At 34.2% G+C, this 23947-nt stretch overlaps 1 protein-coding gene across 1 annotated transcript in view; it reads right to left on the bottom strand.

Moving 5' to 3' along the window:
- The window catches only part of LOC111514237 (tubulin alpha chain), a 46652-nt gene that overhangs the window by 1426 nt on the left and 21279 nt on the right, over window positions 1-23947 (bottom strand). The window contains exons 3-7 of the mRNA XM_023170478.2: window positions 22706-22921; window positions 12193-12478; window positions 5201-5375; window positions 2908-3114; window positions 1179-1288 (exon numbers count right to left, since the gene is read on the bottom strand). Coding sequence (XP_023026246.1) covers window positions 1179-1288; window positions 2908-3114; window positions 5201-5375; window positions 12193-12478; window positions 22706-22921 — 994 coding nt within the window. The remainder of the gene's footprint in view (window positions 1-1178; window positions 1289-2907; window positions 3115-5200; window positions 5376-12192; window positions 12479-22705; window positions 22922-23947) is intronic.

The following is a 23947-nucleotide window of genomic DNA, read 5'->3' as shown; positions in this document are numbered from 1 at the left end:
GTTGGTCTTACCTCAACCTGTAAAACCGATTCATGTTGTGATATGATTTTAATATTAAATAAATTTCTCTTCTTTTGTAAAAACTGAAGCCTGACCTCATTACATATTTTGAATCTTTTCTAGTCAAATATTACATAAAAATTCATCGTTAACTAGATTTCCTAATGTATATACTGCAAATTCAATTAAAGAGAGCCAATCTTTGGTAATCCGACATTTTTGTTAACAAGACGATCCCGTAGTGTCGTACTATCGTGAGTCAACTATAATTTCATTTTCAACTCAAATTCTACGTAATGGACCATCTTTTTGAAGATACACTTCCTAAGTAGAGTTTTGAAATTCCTTTTCTCAAAGAAATATGATAACGATGTCATTTGTGCAATACCTTATGAAATCTTGATTTTGTTAATAGATATGATGAAAGATTACGATTTAATATCCCTTTCTTGATACAAGAGTTATCCATAGAACTGATAACTTCTTGATCACTGATTACTATATCAAACCTACCGTTAGGTTGTTTCAAAAGTTTTGTCTGTTTTAATATGGCTATAAGTCCGAATTTCCGGTGTTGCATGTCAGAGTACCATGAATTAAATTTACGTTCTTTATAAAACATATGAAACAAATGAATTTTTCAAATGTGATGGATAAAATAACAGAATATGCATGAAGAAAAAATGTTCACACAGAGTATTGCAATACAATCAATACTTGTTTTTTCAAACTGTTTTTTTGGTTTTATAACCTCACACAATCTGAAAAAATAAAAGCTAAATCAAAAGGGAATCTGCTGAAGTGTAGTGAAAGTAGAGGGCAAACTGAGAATTTCATCCCGGAAAGTTAATCCTTAATATAAACTACTGAAAAGTTCAATTAGTCAGTAACTCGTATTCAACAGATTCTCTATCGATTCAGCCTAAATTCTTTCAGATTGTGGCAGGTGATAAACCCAAAAAACGATATAAAATATTGAGTCCTTCACAAAAAATATATTTTAAAGAATATTTAAAAAACTTGTATTGTTCTATAATTTTCACCCATCGTTCTCTCACTATTTTTGAAGATTTCACCGTCATCAGATATTCTTGAATAGAGTCAATACTCAGATGAAGTGTTTAATAGGTGAAACCACCATTTTGTGACATTCTAAAGAAAGTCAGTAAGATACTCACCAGTGAACGAAAGCTCTCTTTCCATACATGAGATCAAATTTGTAGTTCAGTCTTGCCCAAGCTTCAGATATCGCTGTGGTATTTGACAACATGCATACAGCTCTTGAAACCTTTGAATAATGAAACAAATCAATAGACCTGATATCTGGTTACCGACTATCCCGGATTTTATTATTCTCGTCAATAGAATTCCCAATGATTTATAACTCCATCAGTAATCTATTCCAAATTATGAATATTAGGTGGGCTGAAAATTTCGCAGACTAACACACAGATGACGTTACGAGTATTGAATCCATATGATTTTTAGTTAACCCTAACCTTCAAAAGACACGTGTACAAACTCCACAGCTGTCGGACTATTAGTTTGTGGAATAGAACATTTTGAGTGAAGCAACTTTTGTTAGTTTGAAGAAAATGTAGTGCTTGTGTTTGTGCTTTGAAAAACAATTACAAAATTAAAAGGAATTTTGTGTGATAATTGAGTATTGCTTTTGTCGGAAAAAATACTGTTGAAGCCAAGGCTTGGCTTGATAAACATTATTGGGACTTTGAACCAGGAAAACCAACCATTGAGAAGTGGTTTGCTAAGTTTAAACGGGATGAAATGAGCACCGAGGACATTGCACGCAGAGAACGCCCCAAAGGGCCGTTACCGACAAAAACATAAAGAAGTCCACAAAAGAATTTTGAATGACCGCAAAGTGAAGCTGATAGAGATAGCGGAGGCTCTAAAGATATCAAAGGAATGCGTTCGACATGCGTTCAAAGTGGGTGCCGCGCGAGCTAACAATCGATCGAAAACAACAACGAATTGATGATTCTGAGAAATGTTTGAAGCTGTAACAAACGTAGATTTGTGACAATGGATGAAACATGACTCGATCATTTCATACCAGAATCAAAACAATCGTCACCTGAGTGGACTGCACGTGGTGAACCGACTCCAAAGCGTTCAAAGAAGCAACAGTCGACTGGCAAGGTTATGGTATCAGTAATTTGGGATGCACATGGCGCATGGCGTCTGGAATGTGCATGGCGACTATCTTAAAAACTAATGAAAACCCATCAACAGCGACTATTACATAGCGTTGTTGAAGCGTTTGAAGAACGGAATCGCGGGAAAATGGCCCTATTAAAAAAAAGAAAGTACTATTTCATAAAGGCAATGCACCTTGTCACAAATCAATGAAAACGATGACAAAATTGCATGAATTGGGCTTTCAATTGCTTTTGCATCCACCGTATCCTCCAGATCTGGTGTTCTAAATCTCAAATGAATGCTCGCTGGAAAGATATTGAACGCCAATGAAGAGGTAATCGTCGAAACTAAGGCCTATTTTGAGGCTGAAGATAAATCGTACTATAAAAAGGTTATCGAAAAATTGTATGACTGCTAAATTCATTGTAAAGCCCCCGAAGACAACTATATTGAATAATATTTTTTCTCTGTGAGTCTACGAATTTTTCAGCCCAACTGTTCAACGATAAGCTTTTCAATAACAATCTGAGTTATATTCATCAAAACTGTGGTCAATTATGAAACCTGAATATTCAAGTCATATCGTTTGCTATCTGTAACAGAAGTTCTATCGAAACAAAATACAACCTTTGAGGGCAGTAGAAAAGTCAATTTTCTGCTGATTACCGTAATTTCGATGTTACAAATTCATCTCAACTCAACTCTGAGAATTTCAGTTTCGAACAAAATTCTATATTGGGCTGTTACCTTTGCTAAGTCACCATTCGGCACAACTGTTGGCGGTTGATAGTTTATTCCAACCTTGAATCCGGTTGGACACCAATCAACGAAGTGGATATTCCTTCGGCTTTTGATGATAGAAATAGCCGCATTAACATCTTTCGGCACAATATCTCCTCGGTATAACATGCAACATGCCATATACTTTCCATTACGGGGATCGCATTTGACCATCTGAAATAAGAGATATATTCAATCAGACACATGTAGTGTCTATAAAAATATGTTGAGGTATACGAGACCAGTGCGTTTCAGTTGAAACTAAAACCCAAAGACCAAGCATTCGTGATCCAACACCAGATACCGCTGTTTGGACCCGCTATTTGTCTCATTAGTGGACAAGTCTTATTAAGAAGTAGTGACAACGTCTGCCCTCACGAAGACGCCATCTATAGGATCCGCCAACACTTTCTAAATTGATTTTTTATGTTCTCATCTCCTATGGAACCCATCACCACCGTCTTGATTTATTTACGTGCAATGGTAGGAATCGCACGTTAAAAAGTAAGACCTTGTTAGTCCTTAGCTCTTAAAACTTTCGACTTTTGAGAGTTGTCTTTCGTTAACAGAAAAACATATTTTTAACAGTTTTAACATTTTAATACAGTTCATTTATGATTTTCACTATAAAGGGATTCGTGTTTCGCCATACAATAGCTTTCTCAAGAATAAAATGATCGTTTATCATATATCTAGTATATGACTAGGTGTTGCCCACGGCTTCGCCCGCGTAGAAACTGGTATGTCACATAAGTTTTGTGACATATCATTTCATTACAATATTTTTTCATCAACCCAAAACTCAGGTTTCCAACTTCAAAACTGACAAAATTCAGTACAATCTTTAAACCTCTATTTTCCCCCTTGGGGTGGAAATTCCTGATTCCCTTTTGTTGCTTATTTACGCTATACAAAGAACCTACCTGCATATTCCAAGATTCTAGATTCAGTCAATCAATAGGTACCCACTTATACAATAATGAATAGCATCAGCAAAAAAAAAACTGAAAGGATTAGAATGAAATACATTGGTAATCCCACTAATCTTACTCCTACTAATATTATAAATACGTAAAGTTTCTGAGGATGGATGAATGTAATGTATGTATTAACGTTTTTTACTTTTTCACGCCTAAGCATGAAAAATGTAAATTGGTCATGACCTGGAATACCGCATAGGGTAGGTTCCCACAGTAACGCGAGTTAAACAGCAGGGAACCGCTAGTACTGTGTACGTGGGTACTCACGCGTCTGCCCGCGTTCGTCACATAAAAGGTAGATAATATGCTATGGCGGACTTTTATTTAGAACTATTTGAAATAAACAATCCTACGGTACATTATCTGCGTGTAACTCCAACGGTATAGGCAGCACACGCCGAGATAGTTCTCAGGGAGCAAGTATTTTTCCAACTTACTTAATACTTTTCGTTATATTATGACCAGAATTACACAAAACCTTTGTAAATTGTAGTCTATATGTTATTCTGATGTATAATCTGTATTTATGTTAAGTTTCATCTAAATCCGTTCAGTCGTTTAGGCGTGAAAGAGCCACAAACATAAATACATTCATCCTCACAAACATTCACATTTATAATATTACTATAGAAGTATAGATATTGAGTATTCTTTTCTTCTTAGAGAATGTAAATGAAAGCTCTTATGGAACATTGGAACTGGATCAAATTGCAACTCAAGCTGAATACATTCTGAATACAGTATATGAAATAACTTCATAACGAAATTTCCGGATTGAGGTTACCCAACAAACCGCACAATTATTTAAAAAATGCATAGCAATATGCTTCCATTGATACAATTCGAGGTAACTGACAGGTGAAGAGGTAAAGAATCACGAGTTATGATAAGTGTAGGCAGGTAACATATCTATTGTTTTCTTCACGGACAACAAAATTTTTAAAATAAAATGACGAAAAATCTCGTTTTCATTTGATATATTTCGAATACTAATGATTCATTTTGAATTCAACTGCAAATAATGTTGCAAATTCAAAAATTCAATTTTAACCGTATTCGATCAAATTGTCATTTATAAGAAAAAATATCTCTGGATGAATGCTTCTTAGTTTTAGAAATGAATGAGTTCGACCTCTGTGAATTCGGAGGGTACTTCGTGAAAAAGTTATCTCTAAAACAAGTTTTTCTGGGTTTGTTTCAACTGAAATTTTATAACAATAATCAAAGCCTCTCGCATGAAAATATGTTACCTTCATTAAAGAAAATCCGACTATACTCACTTGGTTTGCTGGTTCAAAGCAAGCATTTGTGATATCAGCGACTGATACCTGTTCGTGATAGGCCTTCTCGGCAGATATAATGGGAGCATAAGTAACAAGAGGAAAGTGAATCCTTGGATAGGGTACCAAATTTGTTTGGAACTCCGTTAAATCAACATTCATGGAACCATCAAATCTGAAACAGTAGATCGATCAGAGAATGTTCTCAGATAAATATATTTCATCAAGGCAGAACTTCACCCTCTGCGTAGAATGCATCCAATGAACACGTTTTTTCCACACGCTAGTACTGTAGCTCTTTTTTGGCGCACGTTCCAGCAACGGAATAAAATAATCAGAAGATAAACTAACTATACTATGTGTAAATTTGAAAGCGTACCACTCTCTTTATTTCGACTCCTACAGAAAATCTAATAATATGTCAAAAACACGTGAAACGTGTTTTCAAGGAGGACATCAACCCTTTAGCAGAAACCGATACAATCACTGAAATCTAAAATGAAAAGGGGAGTTGAGTGATACTTCATTTCGAAGGTCGTTCAGATACCTTTTCAAAAATACCACATACTTTACCTTTCCTGTTAGCAGTCTGTGAAAAAGCCATTGGAAACTGTACCTAAACAAGTTCAGGTATCAGAAATACTTCGTGATATTATTTCAAAATGAATTGGAATTGAAGAAACTGAAGTCGTTTGACATAACGGTGAGAGTTTAAAGTATTTTTACTTCTAATATCCAACTTAATAATGAAATAAGTAAATAATAATGTTAAAACGACTGTAATTTAATCAAAATATGTACTTGTATGGTATAAACGTCAATTACGAAGTTGATCATTCTTTCTATTTTTCCATATTTCACAACTTGAATACAAACCGTAAAGAAAAGGGTCCAACTAAAGCATTGTTGAATTTTTAGTCGAATTATTCTTCATTTATCACTCCTGAGACCATTTCTAGTTGACAAAATTACGTTATTGTGAAATTAGTTCAGCGAGTTTTGTTGTTCATACTTCAACAAAGACCTGAAATTATTATTATTGTTGTAAATCATGCCCTGAAAAAAGTAACGCCGGCCGCCGCTGGTAGCTATAATTCAATTGTGACCTGACCAAGATAACGCATAACTCGACGTGCGCTAGCGGCCGTTCCAGACGTGGTGTTGCTTCGAGAATAGTACTTCCGATGTTTCGCTACTGTTCGATGTTCTCGCCGCTTCGATAGAATTCCGAAGAATTTTCTACGACCTTCGATTGCCAAATATAAACACGATCCACTCGCCTATCGGGATAGTGAAATGAAAGTAACAGACATTCGAATAATAGTTGAAGTTGTATTAAAAGTGAAATAGAGTTGAATTTGATTATTATTCAGTGTAGTCAATTATTGGTAAAACCACGGGAGAAAACGTAACACAATTCAGGGGGACTGACGAAGATGCGCAAAAAGAACAACAACAATATTGAATGAAATAAATCCCAACAGTAACTTAAATTATAAATATGTCCTGAAATTAGTTACTGAGTTTATCAAAAAAGAAATATTCGCCATGTTTTGTATGAAGCACCGCAAATGAAGTTTTCAGGCACATTTACGGCAGAACCCTCCACATCGCTCATCATTGTTGCACGCCAAGTAGGAATATCTCTTGAAACAGTAAGGAAAGCGCTGAAGTTAAACACGTTTATGACGACGATGTCGACAGAAGAATTGAATTTTGTGAAACAATGACGGAAGAAGATGAAAGAAAACCAAAATATTTTGCACAATATTTGCTTAACTGACCAGTGTACGTTTTTTTAATGTACACGTTAACAAAATCATATTGTCGTTACTGGAGCGACGAGAAACTAGATTTAGGAAATATAATACACAGTATCCAAAAGTGAACGTTCGAGAATACTATTATTAAAGCTTCATTGTGGAAAATCTAACTGGTGAGCTCTACTCAAATCTGCTTGAAGAAACCATCGACTCTCACATGATTTTGCAAGGTGATCTAATTTACTTTCAGAAAGATGAAAGTCTCCACCACACTTTCTTTCAGTTAGACAGTGGTTAAGTTATCATTTCCTGACAGATTTATTGGTCGAAGAGAAGCAATCGAACCCAACGTATCGCCTGTAGATCTCTTCCTACGATTGTTTAGTAAAACAAAGCCTCAAGATTTGAAAGATTTGAAGTGAGAAATAACAGCTGCGTGTAGAAAACTTCATACAGAAGTTTTTCGGGTTGTTTTGCGAGTAGACTTTACCACCCATCAGGGAATAATGGAAAATACTTCGAAGATATAATGCGATAAATTTCTTTTTAATTTTTCATGTTTTATTACAAAACACTTGATATGCAAATATTTTCACGTTTCTTTGAAAAGGTAGCTCAATGAAATTTATAATCAGATATCACTTAACCCCCTTTTCATTTTAGATTTTGGGGGTGTGTTCGCTCTTACTAGAGAATTGATATAATTCAGATGAAAACTAGCCTACAAAATATCTCCCTTGGACGTTTTTTCGCATATTTTCAGATGTTCTATGGAAGTGAATGGAAATAGTGTTACGCAGTTTTGATCGTCGTAGAAAGCCTTATCATGTCGGCTCTGCCGTAATGGACCTTCTTTCTCCAGCTACTCGAGTGGCTCCTTATGAACCATGAAATCGCGAGCTTGAGACGCAAAAGATATGCAAGTCCCTAAATGTCTTCTTCGTTAAAAACGATCTAGAGAAACAGCTAATCAAGTCTTCAGCTTTCGAGCTGAGTTTACAGAGGAGATAGAGGTTGGTCAAACGACTCCAACAGTCCTTCCCAAAACATCGAACGAAAAGCAAGAGCTCCTAGGTTGCATACCCCTTAAAAAACCTAGAAGGAAAGGTGGTGTATGCTGGAAGAAACTTATCGCCTCTCCAAGGGCACGATCTTTTATGAATCTGCCTTGCACTACATTTTTGAGCAGCAGAAGCATAATCTGTTTCAGGAAAGAAAATAATCTCCCCCTGACCAGGTATTGCAAATAAACTGAGTCAAAAGAGGAGGAAGACGTCATCTAAACGACTTCAACAAGATAAAAAAGTTACAAAGTGACATAGAATCGAGAGAAAGTGCTTCTCAGTTCTCCAGCTTTTGAGATGAGTTTTCAGGGAAGACGGAGATTCGTCAAACAACCGCACCAGTCCTCCCCGTAACTTCGAATCGAGAGCAGAAGCTTCTCAGTTCTCCAATTCTTGAAAAAATACAGGAAGTTATAGCCTTCCCAAAAGCAGGATATTTTATGAATCTACAACCCTGAAGAGGCATATGTCTATTGCAGGGCCCCTCTCAAAACACACTACCACAACTATAATGTAATCTAACGAAAATTTGAATAAACATTTCTGAATTGAATTGAATTATGTATCTCCTTTGCACTACTTTCTCCAGAAGCAGAAGCAGAATCTGCATGAAGAAAGGAAGTAATCTCCCGAGCAGATCTTGCAAATAATCTGAGTCAACAGAGGAGATGGACGTGGACTATATGATTTCCACTATCCTCGCTGTAACAAAAAATCAAGAGACAGAGCTTCAGTTTTCCAGCTTTTGAGCTGAATTTATAGATGAGATGGAGATTGGTCAAACGAGCCCACAGTCTTCCCCATAACATCGAATCAAGATCAGAAGCTTCTCAATTATCCAACTCTTGAACAAACCTAGGAGGCTAGTTGATGCAACCAGGAAGCGACTTATCACCTCCTCAGAAGCAGGTCATTTTGTAAATCTGCTTTGCACTAGATTCTTCAACAGCAAAAGCAGAATAAGCATTAAGAGAGGAAATTATCTCTCCCTGAGCAGATCTTGCAACAAACCTGAGTCAATAGAGAAGGTGGACGTCGACTAAGCTGTCCTTTCTGTAAAAAAATCATCAAGAGAAAGAGCTTCTCCAGCTCTTGGGCTGAGTGTACAGAGAAGCTGTAGGTTGCTCAAATGACCCCCATGTCTTCCTAGAAGGGTAGGTATAAATCTCCCCCGAAGCAGGTCCTGCAAATAACCTCAATCTACAGAAGTGATGGACATAGACCAAACGAACACAACTGTAACAAATGATCAAAATAAAGAGCTTCTTATATTTTTCCAGCTTTTGAGCTGAGTTTACTGAGTTGATGGGAGTTGATTAGACGACCCCCAAAATCTCCCCTATAACATCGGATCAAGAGCGGTACTTCTCATTTTTTCGACTCTTGAACAACCCTAAGAGATTTTCACTAGATTGAAGGAAATATACTATGACCTGAAACCTTGATCGAAATCATTCTTCACCAACATATTCAAGCCCTGTAGCAGAGCACGTATTTTATGCCTGCCCCGCCACGAACCCGATTTGTTTTTTTACCATTTGGCAGAGTCCCACTGTTTTCAGCTGACGTGAAAGATCACCCACCACATAAAATAGTCGGCTTCGTTATGAAGCTGGATTAATTCAGTTCGGGTTTGAATATTTATGAGTCACAATAAATCCTTATGGGTTGCAGAGTTATAGACCCGTTCACTTTAGACTCACCTTACCTACCTACATTCTAAAATTGAAATCAAGAATATGATGCAGTTGTAGATGATAGCAATGGAAGGAATTTTATAAAATGTATCATCACCTCAATTGAATATTGGAATACAATAATATAGAGATCATCAATCTATTAAGTATATACAGTGCTTTTCAGATAAAAGTATCCACCTTTAATAACTTTTGTAACACTGGTATTTAGGAAAAATCCAAAAACACGTCAATTTATGTTGGAAGGGGCAAGCATTATGGCTTATTTTAACTTACTGGAAAAGCCACCCCCTCCCCCCTAGCATCATCCTTTTTTTTTTAATTACTTCTCATATTTTTTATGTAAAATTTGGATACTCCTCTTTGAGCTGATTTCAAAAATGTATAATACTTGTAGGTTAAAGTGGTTAGTTTATGAGATAAACAACTTTTCTTTTAATAGCACAAATTTTACTTATTTTTTACTTTCACCTTATTTGCCTGTACTAAAATGGGTTGTACAACAGTTCAAACTCTTTAATCTGTTTAACTGTGCTATTTATTCTACTTCAAAAATCCAAACAACTAAAAACTCTACTTTTTATTAAAGTTTGACATTGTCAACTAGAATTTCTAGTCACTATCGATAGTGTACTTTGATACATTATTCATTTTGTTTCGCTGGTTTACTCTTTGCAAGAAAGAATTGAAATTGTAGGTTTATACTACCAAAATAATAATTGTGCAAGAGCTGCTGCTAGAATATTTAACGAATTACATGACGGAAGACATGCAACTCATAAGTATGTAATTCAACTGATGGAGAAATTTACCACAACAGGGTCTGTTTGCAATAAAGTGCATAAGCGAGAGGGACTTGTAAATAACGAAGCAATCCAAGTGGCAATTTTAGGGCAAGTCAGCTTAGAGGCTCAACAACCCCAATCGTTGTCAACAATAAGTAGAGCGATCGGTGTTTCATCTTCTACAGTTTTCCGAGTTCTATATAAATTCAAGTACCACCCATACAAAGTTAAGTTGGTGCACGAGTTGAATGAAGATGATTTTGATCGTCGTCTAGAGTTTTGCGAAACAATGACGCAATTTATCAATAATAATCCACAATTGTTAAACAATATTTGCTTTTCTGATGAATGCTCATTTTCATTAAATGGCTTAGTAAATAGGCATAATTGTAGATATTGGGCTGAAAGTGATCCACATAGAATGCGTGAATTCCATACACAACATCCCCAAAAGTTAAACGTTTGGTGTGGTATCCTAGGTGACCACATTGTCGGACCTTTCTTCATCAACGAAAATTTAAATGGTGAATCATATCTTGAGTTACTCAGGGAAGGGGTTGACCCACGTATTACAACAATAATAGAAAATGATGATAACCTTTCCAAAGATTTACTGGTATTTCAACAAGACGGAGCTCCCCCACACTATGCTATGCCTGTCCGACAATTTTTAAACGAAACATTCCCCGCTCGTTGGATAGGTAGAAGAGGGCAGATGATGGAGTGGCCACCTAGGTCACCGGATTTAACACCCCTAGACTTCTTTTTATGGGGGTATTTAAAAACAAAAGTTTATGCTACCCAACCAGAATCTCTGGATGATTTACGAGAGAGGATAGAAAATAAATGTCGACAATCAAATCCAGCCGTATTAAGCAATGTCAGAGAGGCATTTCAAAATAGATTATACCATTGTATGGAAGTGAATGGTACTCATTTTGAAAACTTATTGTAACTTCATAATAAATAGCACAGTTAAAAAGAGTTTGAACTGTTGTACAACCCATTTTAGTACAGGCAAATAAGGTGAAAGTAAAAAATAAGTAAAATTTGTGCTATTAAAAGAAAAGTTGTTTATCTCATAAACTAACCACTTTAACCTACAAGTATTATACATTTTTGAAATCAGCTCAAAGAGGAGTATCCAAATTTTACATAAAAAATATGAGAAGTAATTTAAAAAAAAAGGGATGATGCTAGGGGTGAGGGGGTGGCTTTTCCAGTAAGTTAAAATAAGCCATAATGCTTGCCCCTTCCAACATAAATTGACGAGTTTTTGGATTTTTCCTAAATACCAGTATTACAAAAGTTATTAAAGGTGGATTAAAGGTGGAAAAGCACTGTATATCCGAATTGAAAATCGGAACTCAATACATCAAGAAACTGAATATAATTTTAAGGAGATATGAATAAAATTATCCATTATCCACCACCGAATTGAACAAAGCCAAATGAGTTCATCGAAAAAATAAAGTGATTAGAAGATACTTACATGTGTTTGCAGTTTTCTGAATTACTTATTTTTTTCTGAATGGAAGACTGATAATGAGGATAAAATTTTTATGAAGAACTCATAGATGAAATATTGAATGAAAATAAAAAATATATCATTCATTCTTTTCTTTTAGGCAGCAAATTCAATACTTTTTAAAAACATGTCAAATGAAGCAAAAATAAACTCACCTCAAAGATGCCGTAGTTGAGGAAACAATTTGCGCGATGAGTCTATTAAGATTTTCGTAGCTGGGTCGTGAAATGTTCAGCTTGGTTTGACATAGGTCATAAATTGCCTCATTGTCAACCATGAAAGCGCAATCAGAATGATCTAAAGTTGCATGTGTGGTGAGAACGCCATTGTACGGTTCAACCACTGCCGTTGCTATCCTAGGGGCTGGGTATACAGCGAACTCCAATTTACTTTTCTTTCCGTAGTCCGCTACGAGTCTTTCCATCAAAAGTGAGGTGAAACCTAAAATGACACTCACTAGTGAATAATTCAGAATTGTTTCCGTGGAATTAATATTTGTGGTAATGCAGGGCGTTAGGTTTGTTTTGATTTTAGATCCTCACTTTGATTTAGTCTTTCCCAATTCAATTACGCTACAAAAATGACGATATTGAAGAAACTTTAATGATTGGTTTGCATGAACCTTCCAGCTGGAAAAATGAGAAATTGCATTCGTAATCCTAGCGATAATTTCTGAATGTATTGCGAAGACAATCTTCTTTTTTATTTTTTCCGTTATTTTCAAAACCGCCCATTAACCGCTTGAAGGACAAACCGAGGCAAAGGTCCTAAATGATTCACAATAGCCTCAAATATTCACTACTTGAAATAATTATACAGGGCATTTCTTTAATGTCCCCCCTTTTATTTTTTGAACGGGTCAACTCAAAAAAATGAAATTTGGGATAATGAAATTAATGCATGAATACTTTATTTTGAAGTGAAATTGACAGATGGAACTTTCAAGATGTCGACTCTGCGCTATCTGGGAAAAAAAGTTAAACAGAAAGGGGGGGGGGGGTCTTGTGACACAGCATTTTGAATCTCCTGACGAATACTTCACAACCCTAGAATATGAAGTCCATATCTAGAATATGAAGTCAATATCTTTACGTACTACAAAATGGTTTGTTGAGTTATTTTTTGTTTATGAAAACGACAAAAAATGTCAGTACGACAATGAACATCATTGTTCAGTTAGAATATTCTCATTTAGTTTTCGGTTTTACTAGTAGAAAGGTAACATGTCAACAATTTCTAAAATGGTCAATTTTCGTCCATTGGAAGAAAAAATTCAAGCGATTCTTATTTACGGTGCGACGCGTAACTTTCACGAGACCGAAAGGATTTTCAATGAACGTATTCCGAATCGTCATATCTGTAGAAAATATTTGAGGGAACTTGTATCCAAATTCACTACCGGTAGTGTACATAACAAAATGCCCCCAAGTCATCCGTTCATTCCGGGAGAACAGCAAGTGCAAATAACCCTTCGGTACCCGCATGAAAGTTTGGGATGCGTTACCCGCATCGGTCTCACAGACCGTTATCTATTTTACGGTTTGTTTACTCATGATTCTGTATATATCTTATGCAAAGAGAAAAATAACATATCTACATATTAGAAACGATTTATTCAAGAAATAAACTACATATCAAATAAAAAATCAATTGAATGAAAATTGAAACATTTATCAAATACAATAACCTCAAATGAAAACAAATTCCAATAGAAGTACAGTGAAATATTTGAAACATGAAAAAATCAATCAGAAAACTTTTCGAAACATGTTTCACATACTATTGTAACATGTTCTAGACACATAAATTTTTTACATTTTCCGCAATGATATCGAGTTTTTCTATTCCTTTTGCTGTCACAGTAATGGCATCGTCCTTTATCGGGAAATGGCTGTGGATTTTTCCTTGGGCATCTCTTACATCACACATCTCTTGAATACGAAGTTTCATCGGGCGGGAGATCTGCTGCAACGAAGATCGTACAAGCAGATGTGGAAGAACTATATCCATAAAAAGTTGCTTGAGAAACTCTCTACGCCGAATTTTGACATCAGGATTGTTTGAGCAATATATCACAAACGAATTTATCCCAGCCACATTTAGACTTGAATAAAAAACTACCAGGGGCCACCTCTGTGTATTTCGAGCACAGTTGTAATTGCTGCACAATTGGTCAACTGTATCCACTCCACCTTTGGTGCTGTTGTATAACATAATGATCTCTGGTTTTCCAGTTCTATCATCTATTGCATCGTCGTGGTGAACACTTGACAGCAATAAAACATTCTTCTTCTTTTTTGGGATGTGGGATACTAAGGTGCACTCTTTTCTGAAAGCAAACATGCTTGTATTCGGTAGATGTGTTACAGGATTTGAAAAATTCACTGGTAACTCCCGTTTATTTTTCCTTATTGTTCCAACAACGGTTATTTTCTTTTTCAATAACTGATTTACCAAATTAAGGCTAGTGAACCAATTATCCAATGTCACATTGCGATCTGAGTTATAGATTGGTTCACAAAGACGCATTACTACATCACTTGGAAAATTGCTTTGTTGAAATGGACCTGGCGGCTGCTTTCCCACATACTCTTCTAGACTGGCTGTGTAATACATTCGTGCTTCCGAAAGAGCGAATATTTTGATTCCATACTTATTCGGTTTTTATGGAATATATTGGCGAAAGCCACATCGACCACGAAAAGCCTCCAATTTCTCGTCGATCGTCACATACTCCGACATACTATAACCGTTTTTGCAGTTCTGGACGAACGAATCAAAATATTCTCTAATTGGGGCCAACTTATCAGTCTCCGTCCTCTGTGATCGAGTGGCTTTATCGTCGAAACGTAAGGCAGCAAGTAAAAAACGGAAGCGGTTTGGGGACATGGCTAGACGGAACATTTCTACACCTGATCCATTCGTGGCCCAAAGATCTTTGGTATTCAAGCGATTGCCCTTCAAAACACCTGCATAGTATAACAGTCCAAATAGGGCCTGGATTTCTGCTTTGTTAGTCTCCCTTGCATCTTTATCTCTTGAATAGTTTTCTTTTATTGAAATAATAAATCTATTAGTATTCATCACAATTGTGTCCAACATTTCATCGTTGATAAAATACTGCCATAATTCTAAAGGCTTCTTCAATGTTCTTGTGGGTAATCTTGAAATTGGAAGTCTGGTTACCATATTTTCAGCTCTCGTCCTCACATTACCATTACCACGGTACAATTTTTTCCCATGTTATACCATCTTCAGCTACAAATACTTTTGAAAATCCATCCTCTTCATTAACTTCTTCTTGGTCAGAAATTTCTTGTTCGGTTTCTGAATCTCTATCCCTTGTTTCGAAAATATCATCATCAGATTCAGAGGGCATATCGTCGGGCCCTTCATCAAATTCTATATCAGATTCTGCTAGAGGCTCCTGCATGAGATTCATGAGACGTTCCTGCTCCTTTTCATAGTCTTCCATTGCTGAAAAATAATGAAAAACATCCATTCTATAATTCTGTTGGCTAACACACAGAAAAATTATATGGGAAGTAATTAAATTGTCAGAATTCACAGAAATTAATGTCATAACATCATGAAAAATACCTACCTTTCAGAATAAAAACTCAAACACCGTTACCCGCTTCGGTCTCACGAACCGATTTCCTTGCTAAATGCTGCACTTCCGCACTGATCTGATAATAACTTCGCATTGACGTCGGGCGCCTAAAACTAGGCAGGTACTCGGGTGGGGAGGAAAATACGACTCTCGACGGCTTGAAACAATTCGCGGCAATACTGTGTCGGTCTCAGAGACCGGGTTCGGGTACCGAAGGGTTAATTAGTGAGATGATAGTAAATCCTGAACAGTCTACTTATTCCGTCGCGAATGTTCTTGAGGTGTCTTCTTCTGTGTGAAGACTTTTGAAGAGGAATAAGTATCATCCATACAAAATTAAAATGATACACTAATTAACTGAAGATAACCCTGATCGAAGAACAGAATTCTGCGAAATCATAACGGAAACCAATGCAAGGCATCCTCCCTATCTCCACAATATTTGTTTCAGTGACGAATGTTCATTTTTTTTAAACGGCAATGTTCGCAGATAAAATTGTCTTTATTGGAGTGATACCAACCATCACGTTTTTCAGGAAACACATACCCAATATCCAGAAAAAATTAACGTTCGCACAGGGATATTGGGAAACCATATTGTAGGACCACTTTTTATCGATCAAAATTCAACAGGGGAACTGTATTTGAATATGCTGGAAACTACTGTTGACCCTCTCATCACTGAAATCGTCGAAGCGAATCCTAATGAATTCGATATGGATATTATATTCCAACAAGATGGAGTACCATCACATTACTCCAGACAAGTGAGAAACTATTTGGATACTAGTTTTTCCGGTCGTTGGATTGGCCGTCGAGGTCCTACAGAATGACCAGCCCGTTTGCCAGATTTGACACCTTTGGACTTTTTTATACGGCTATTTGAAGCAAAAGGTGTACGAAACTGAACCTGCTTCAATATTGGATATTTGGCAGAGAATAATAAATATTTGTAGAGATATTGACGTTAATGTGTTCTAAAATGTTCGGCTTGAAATATCAGATAGGCTATTCATATGTCAAGAAGTTCAAGGCAAACATTTCGAGCATCTTCCGAACTGACCTCAAGGTTATAACCTCATATTATGTAGTTTAATGTCAATGTATTCAGGCAATTAGGTATTTAAAGTTTCGCCATTTTGTAGTAGTTGTAGTCTGGGCTATAAGTTTAGATTCGTGTTCAATGGACATACTATTAGTAAAATGTGGTTAAGCTCATTCGATCCGGAATATTAGTCTAGATCATTGTCAAAAAAAGCAAATTATTTCATAAAAAATTCTAAAAGTTATAAACAATTGAAGACCCTAAAAAGCAGTGTTCGGTTTTGTTGTTTATAGTTCGTAAACTAAAAATAGTTTTGCATTTTGAAAAACATATCCTTGAAGAGGAGGAAATCTACTAAAAAAAAGTTCCGACTCCCGAAACGGTATCTCCATTATTTATAATTTTAATTTAACGCTGAAAATAGACGTTTGCGCGCCATTTTCAGGTTGCGCGCACGGCCTGTAAGCGAGTATGTGACTTGAAAATAATTCATGATATAATCTAAATAGGTACAATAGAAAACTGATTCCCGTTGGAATTTTTCATTTAAGTTATTTTTTCAATAATCTAGACAACTGTTAATTAACAAAATTTTCTAAAACTTCCTTTATCGTTCAAAGTAAAATAAATATTTAAATAATGACCATAAAATTCGCTTCATGGAGCCCATCTTAGATACATACAAAAGAAGATTGAATGTTAAAAGTTCTGAAAATTTTAATACTTTATTTATAATAAGTAAACCAAAAAAAGAAAAAACACAATAATGTTGTGAAAGAAAAAAATTTGTCTTCATTTATCATTATTTTATCGTTTTTATGTCGATAAAAGACATTTATAAACTAAAACAAATAATTTTATCTCCATTTGTTTATACGTTTTTTATTAAAAAATGGACTATTTCAATATTTTGAAAACTTTTTTGCAACTTTATAGAGAACTGTCACTTATGATTTTTCTTAATAATAATATTTAATTGTTGATAATCGGTTTTTATATATCTACTGTTTAAATTATTAGTTAAGACATTTTTTTCTTTTCTAAAATCATAATCAACAGTTGACTACAAATTAACGAAATGTTTTTTTATTAACAATTTCATTGTTTATTAACTTCACAATTTGTTATAAACAAATTCTCAACTTAGCTTTATTTTTTTCTTGAAAGTTATAAAAATTACAAAAACAACCACCAGCATAAAAATACCGAAAAAAATTTGTTTCCATTATTTATTCAATTTTGAAAATACACGTGCTGCAAAAGTTACAGCAGCTGATCAATTTGTTGACTTTAATGCTTATATAACTTTTAAACTGTTAGAGATACGACAATAAATATTCAGGTCATTTTTGTAGATAATTAAATTATCTTTCAAATTTCATCTTGCATATATTTTTTTGTTATAGGTAATTTGTTATTTCGGGCATTTGTTAATAAAAATTAACGATTTCCTCGGGTTTTTTCATTTTTTCAGGCTTACAGCTCAGTAAATAATGCAAATTCGGATATTGAACTTCAGAGCAATTTTGTTAAACTATAAATAATCTTACAGTTGTAGTTAGTTATTTGTTTATTTGTTCATTTTTAATGAGCTATTAATGAATTTTACTAATAAATCTCCGAAAAGTTCATAGATTGTTAGTTTTCTTCTATTTCCACATGATTTTATACTGTTATTTTCTTACAAATAATTACAATGTACCCAAATTTTCGATATTCATATGTTTTTGGCTTTTGTTTAGAATTTTGTACGTTACAATATGCAGCTGGTTCTCCAAAGATCATCTTTTGTCTAATCCCTCTAACCTGATTTATCCTACTAACTTTATCGAAAACATGAGTTACAGTTTATACTTGTTTTGTCTGGAAAAGTGATTCATAGTATATTAAATGACTCTGATGATGGAGATGAGGATTTAGAATATTGTATGGTCAATGATCAACAAAATAAAAAGAAGTCAGCTTATCAAAACATTATTTACGGAATCTTCGGAGCAGATTCAGACTCCGAATCTGAAGCAGAAGATAAAGAAGAGCGAAAAATCGAAAACCCAGGAAAAAGAATAGCACGTTCTCTTGGAAACCTAGATATTGCAAGTACTTCAAAAACTTCCCCTCCTAGAAAATGAAGGAAAAGACGAAATTAATGAAATATATTCATGATATAATAATAACGAATATTATCGACGCTAATTGTAATATTACGATTAAAATTTTGTATTTGAAAGAAATAAACTGCTTTCAGTTATATAAATATCATATCTACTCTACAATATTATTTCAACCTCATGTCCTTATATTTTTTAAGGAAATTATTGCATGTTTGAAACTTTTTTCAATTACGAACTAGAATACAGTGAAATAGCAATTAGATGGGAATATAATAATTTCCAAAATTTAGCGAAATTCATTATCAGCTTATAAAAAAAATGAACAAATAAGCAAATAACCAACTGCAACTGTAATATAATTTATAGTTCAACAAAATTTCTCTGGAGTTCGATATCCGAGTTCGCATTATTTACTGAGCTGTAAGCCGGAATAGTTGAATAAACCCGAGGAAATCGTTAATTTTCATTAACAAATGCCCAAAACAACAATACAATTACTAAACAATATATGCAAGATGACATTTGAAAGATAATTTAATCATCTACAAAAATGACCTGAATGTATATTGTCGTATCTCTAACAGTTTAAAAGTTAAATAAGCATTAAAGTCAACAAATGGATCAGCTACTGTAACTTTTGCAGCACATGTATTTTCAAAATTGAATAAATAATGGAAACAAATTTTTTTCGGTATTTTTATGCTGGTGGTTGGTTGTTTTTGAAATTTTTATAACTTTCAAAAAAAAAATAAAGCTAAGTTGAGAATTTGTTTATAACAAATTGTTGAGTTATAAATAATGGAGATACTTTTTTCAGTAAATTTCCTCCTTTTCAAGGATCTTTTTTTCAAAATTCGAAAATATTTATAGTTTACGAACTATAAACAACCAAACCGAAGACTGTTTTTTAGGGTCTTTAATTGTTTATAACTTTTAGATTTTTTATGAACTAATTTGCTTTTTTTCACAAGGATCTAGACAATATTTCGGATCGAATGAACCTAACCAGTCAATTTTACTAATGGTATGTCCATTTAACACGAATCTAAACCAATAGCCCAGACTATTGAAGATATTGACATTATATTCTAGGGTTGTGAAGCGTTTGACAGGAGCTTCAAAAAGATGTCTCACAAGATCCCTCTTTTCATTTGATTTTTTTTTTCATAGATGGCGCCCAGGCGCCGTCTTGAAAGTTTCATGTGTCAATTTCACTTCATGCATTAATTTCATTATCCCAAATTTCAATTTTTTTAGTTGACCCGTTCAAAAAATAAAAGGGAGGTACATTAAAGAAATGCACTGTATGGCTCACTGGAAGCTATATTCACAACGACCTGTTGCACTAACTCAGCACCGTCCTGTGAGAGGCTCGATTTCTATTATTTTTTATGCAAACACCAGCTCGAAGGAGGGGTATAAAAAGCGAAAGAGAGAGAAAAAGTGAAAGCTCAACAAAGATTTAAAAAGCAAAAGAGACGAAAGAAGTGAAAAATGATTTGAGGAGGAATAACGAAGAAACGAAAGAATGATAAAACGAGTGGTGACGGATAGACAGGATATGTATGCTCTTTTATATTACAAAATGATAAGGAACAGATAGACATGTTATAAACTACACTAAGTGAACACCTTCTTGAATATATCGACGAATGGAATTGAAAAAATGCACATTAGTAACTCAATTTCTAATGAATAAGTATTATTCCAAGAACTTGAAACTTAAAAAGAACTTGAAGATGTAATCATCAATACTAGCGGTGTAACCTTGTATCTAATTCAAATAAAATCACCATAAGAAGAAAATTACTGAATTATAGTTGCCATATATATTATAATTGTTCTGAATTTTTGGATCTGGTGATTTCCAAGCAAAAGATTGACCCAAATTTGAAATATCTTAGCCATGATTGGAAAAACTCACTTTTTTATTTTTTATTCTTTCGGAAAAAGTTATCCCTCTTTGACCAACATGAATTTTAAGTCTTCGACTGAAGCCAATAAGTCAGCTTGTATAATCTAGTCTACTGAAAAACTCAATTTTTATTGTTAATTATAGGCTTTTTCAGAAAAGAACTTTAGCTTCAGATAGAACAGTAGTATACTTTAGCCCTAAGGAGTTTTTGATATTTTGAAATGCACTGACTTATTTCAACAATTTCAATAACAATATTTTGATTTTTTTCATAGATTTGGGAAAGGAAGCAAAGATAGTTCTCGAAAAATTATTCAAATGGAGTAAATTTCCATTCAAATCCATATGGTTTATTCGTTTTGGACTATAACCTGAACTTATGAGGAGTGTTACTAAAAAAATCTTTATCTTTAAAGCAAACTCAGTAATTCGCTCTACTTATTCGATATCTTTCAGGAGGTTTTTATGATTTCAGAAGAGTAAAAGACATAGATGTCGAAAACAGTGCTTCTCTGTTAATTACAACACGTTTTATAATTTAAAAAAATAATAAAACCTCTTAATTCACCTAATTCAACAACATAAAGAAACGATATGAATATTTTTATATTCATAAAAAGATTGAGGTCAGCATGAGAAAAATGGTTTCTTATTGTCTTGGATCTGAACTGACTGGGCAGGAGATTGTAAAATTTATTTGCGTTGTATGAAAACCTGTGAGTGAAAACAGAAAATCTGTGTTTTTGCTGTTTCTCTATTTGCTGCCAAACTGATTCCTTTATGACCTGTAATATATGGTCGTATTATCGAATGCCAAAAAAAAACTTTTTTATTCGGTGAAGATGGGGGAATCAGATTGAAGTAACGCAGAGCCATAAATGCTGTTGCAATATGAAACTTTGGAAATAATTAGCGCCTAGCATTGCTTAAGATTGAGTTTTTTGGTAAGTCCCAATTTGGATGGCGTGTTTTATAAAGCGCAATTCAGAATCAAATCACAGGCCTAAATTCTTTATTTCAGTTTTGGAAGACAGAACATCACCATAAATATGGATTTGAAGGCTATTGCTAGCAATATCTCGCAATTCTTTTGGTCCAAATATCATTACTGCCGACTTTTTGAAGTTCAACTCCAATTTATGAGCTGATGAAGTATTAAAAATTATCTGTAGATCACGATTGATGATATTTTGAGCAGAATCAATTAGAATTCAGAATCAAATCACAGGCCTAAATTCTTTATTTCACTTTTAGAAGGCAGAACATCACCATTAATATGGATTGGAAGACTATTTATAGCAATATCTCGCAATTCTTTCGGTCCAAAAATCATTGCTAACGATTTTTTGAAGTTCATCTCCAATTTATGAGCTGATGAAATATCAAAAATGGTCTGTAGATCACTATTGATGATATTTTGAGCAGAATCAATGTCAGAAAACTGAAAAGAGAAATAACGTAGAGTATCATCTGCGTAATGATGAATATTTTCTACCGACTGGTGGAAGTCACGAATATACAAGTTATATTTATCGAGTACATTTTTCATGAAATAAATGTGCAAAATTCGAAGTGATACCAAATGAAAGTACTCTTACTTTCCATTAAATCGGCACTCGACAAGAATGCTTCTATCATGAGAAAAACAGTTTTGATTCAATTGAATTTTTAATGCCATCACATGAGAATTAAATAATTTCGGCATTGAAAAATCTCATGACTTACAAGGTAGCCACTTCAGAAATTATGAATTTTACTTTATATATCTTTCCAGCAAATTCAAATGACAAGTTACATTTTTTGAAAAATTAGACCTATCGGTAAATAAATTCAATGTTCCATTCAAAATAAGAAAATGGATTCCGATACCGGTAACAATACGAATTGTATTCGATTCAAGCACTTTCGAATATTGATATACTGATAGTTACTTCCGAGCTCTTATCCTATATGAATTCGTTGAATCCACTAATGTTCATCTTACCTGATCCAGTTCCTCCCCCAAATGAATGAAACAACAAAAAGCCTTGCAGTCCTTCACATTGATCAGATAGTTTTCTTATTCTGTCCATCACCTTATCGATGGCTTCTTTCCCAACAGTGTAATGCCCCCTTGCATAATTATTAGCAGCATCTTCTTTTCCAGTGATCAATTGTTCTGGATGATATAAATTTCTGTAGGCACCCAACCTCACGGAATCTAAAAAATGTTTCACAGGAGTGTTTCAGTTTTCAATATTTCAGTTATCAATGAATCATTTATTGTTTCAGACTTTTAATCATCATTAATGTTTATTTGACATTGAATGCCTGTTTGTATATTTTCTTCAATACTAATAAAATGTAAAACCGGAACCTCTGGGTAGAATGATTCCAAAATAAGCATGTTTCCCGATCACAAGAAGGAGATTGAGATTAGTATTTCATTTATGGTGATTGGGAAAAGTGGTTGTTTTGGATTTCTTTTATACTGTTGATTCAAATGAGAATATTCTATTCAATTCACATAGTTATTCACAGCACGTCTATCTGTACTGTGAAGTAAGCCTTTGTTCTCATTTCTGTTTTTTGATAGTTTTTAAATCTGATAAATTCACGAAATTTTGAGAAGTGAATGATTGTGTCATATCCTAACAAGTTGGTGAATATTAGACTTCATCGTTTTTTATGAATTGATAACGATTCATTATTAACTGACTTGATTTCTCGTTCTTATTATCAAACTTTTTGTATTACAGTTTCTCGTTGCAAGAAACGTCCACTGCCGTAGATTTAATATATGAAAAGTACAAATGAATTGCCAACAAATATGGTTTGCGTATGTTGTGACAAATCATGCAAATCGAATCTAAAGGTGAAAGCTATCATGCATGTTGGAGATTAACAACAAAAATGAATTTGAACCACATTATATTTATATATTTTTGATTCGATGTTTCTATGGTTGTATGTTTATATATATTGTCAAGTTCAGTTGTTATATTTTACTAGAAATAAGAATTATAAAAGGTCTCCATAAAGTTCTCATCATAAATATAAAGTATCTTCAAACAGGTTATGGGCCCAGGCACGTTTCAATAAAACTGGCATAATATAAGTAAAACTGTTGTTGATATGGATGTGACAAAATTCAACATAGTCATGCTGAATAGCAGTAATTACCAAATATGGAAATACAAGGTTGAAATGCTTCTACTGAAAGAAGAACTATGGAGAATAGTCAATC

This window comes from Leptinotarsa decemlineata, unplaced genomic scaffold (genome assembly GCF_025532065.1).
Source record: "Leptinotarsa decemlineata unplaced genomic scaffold, Ldec_3_MD MMD2_tig00003308_RagTag_RagTag, whole genome shotgun sequence".
Classification (NCBI taxonomy): Eukaryota; Metazoa; Arthropoda; class Insecta; order Coleoptera; family Chrysomelidae; genus Leptinotarsa; species Leptinotarsa decemlineata.
The sequence above is the reverse complement of the archived record's forward strand: the minus strand, read 5'-3'. Positions and strand labels throughout refer to the sequence as shown.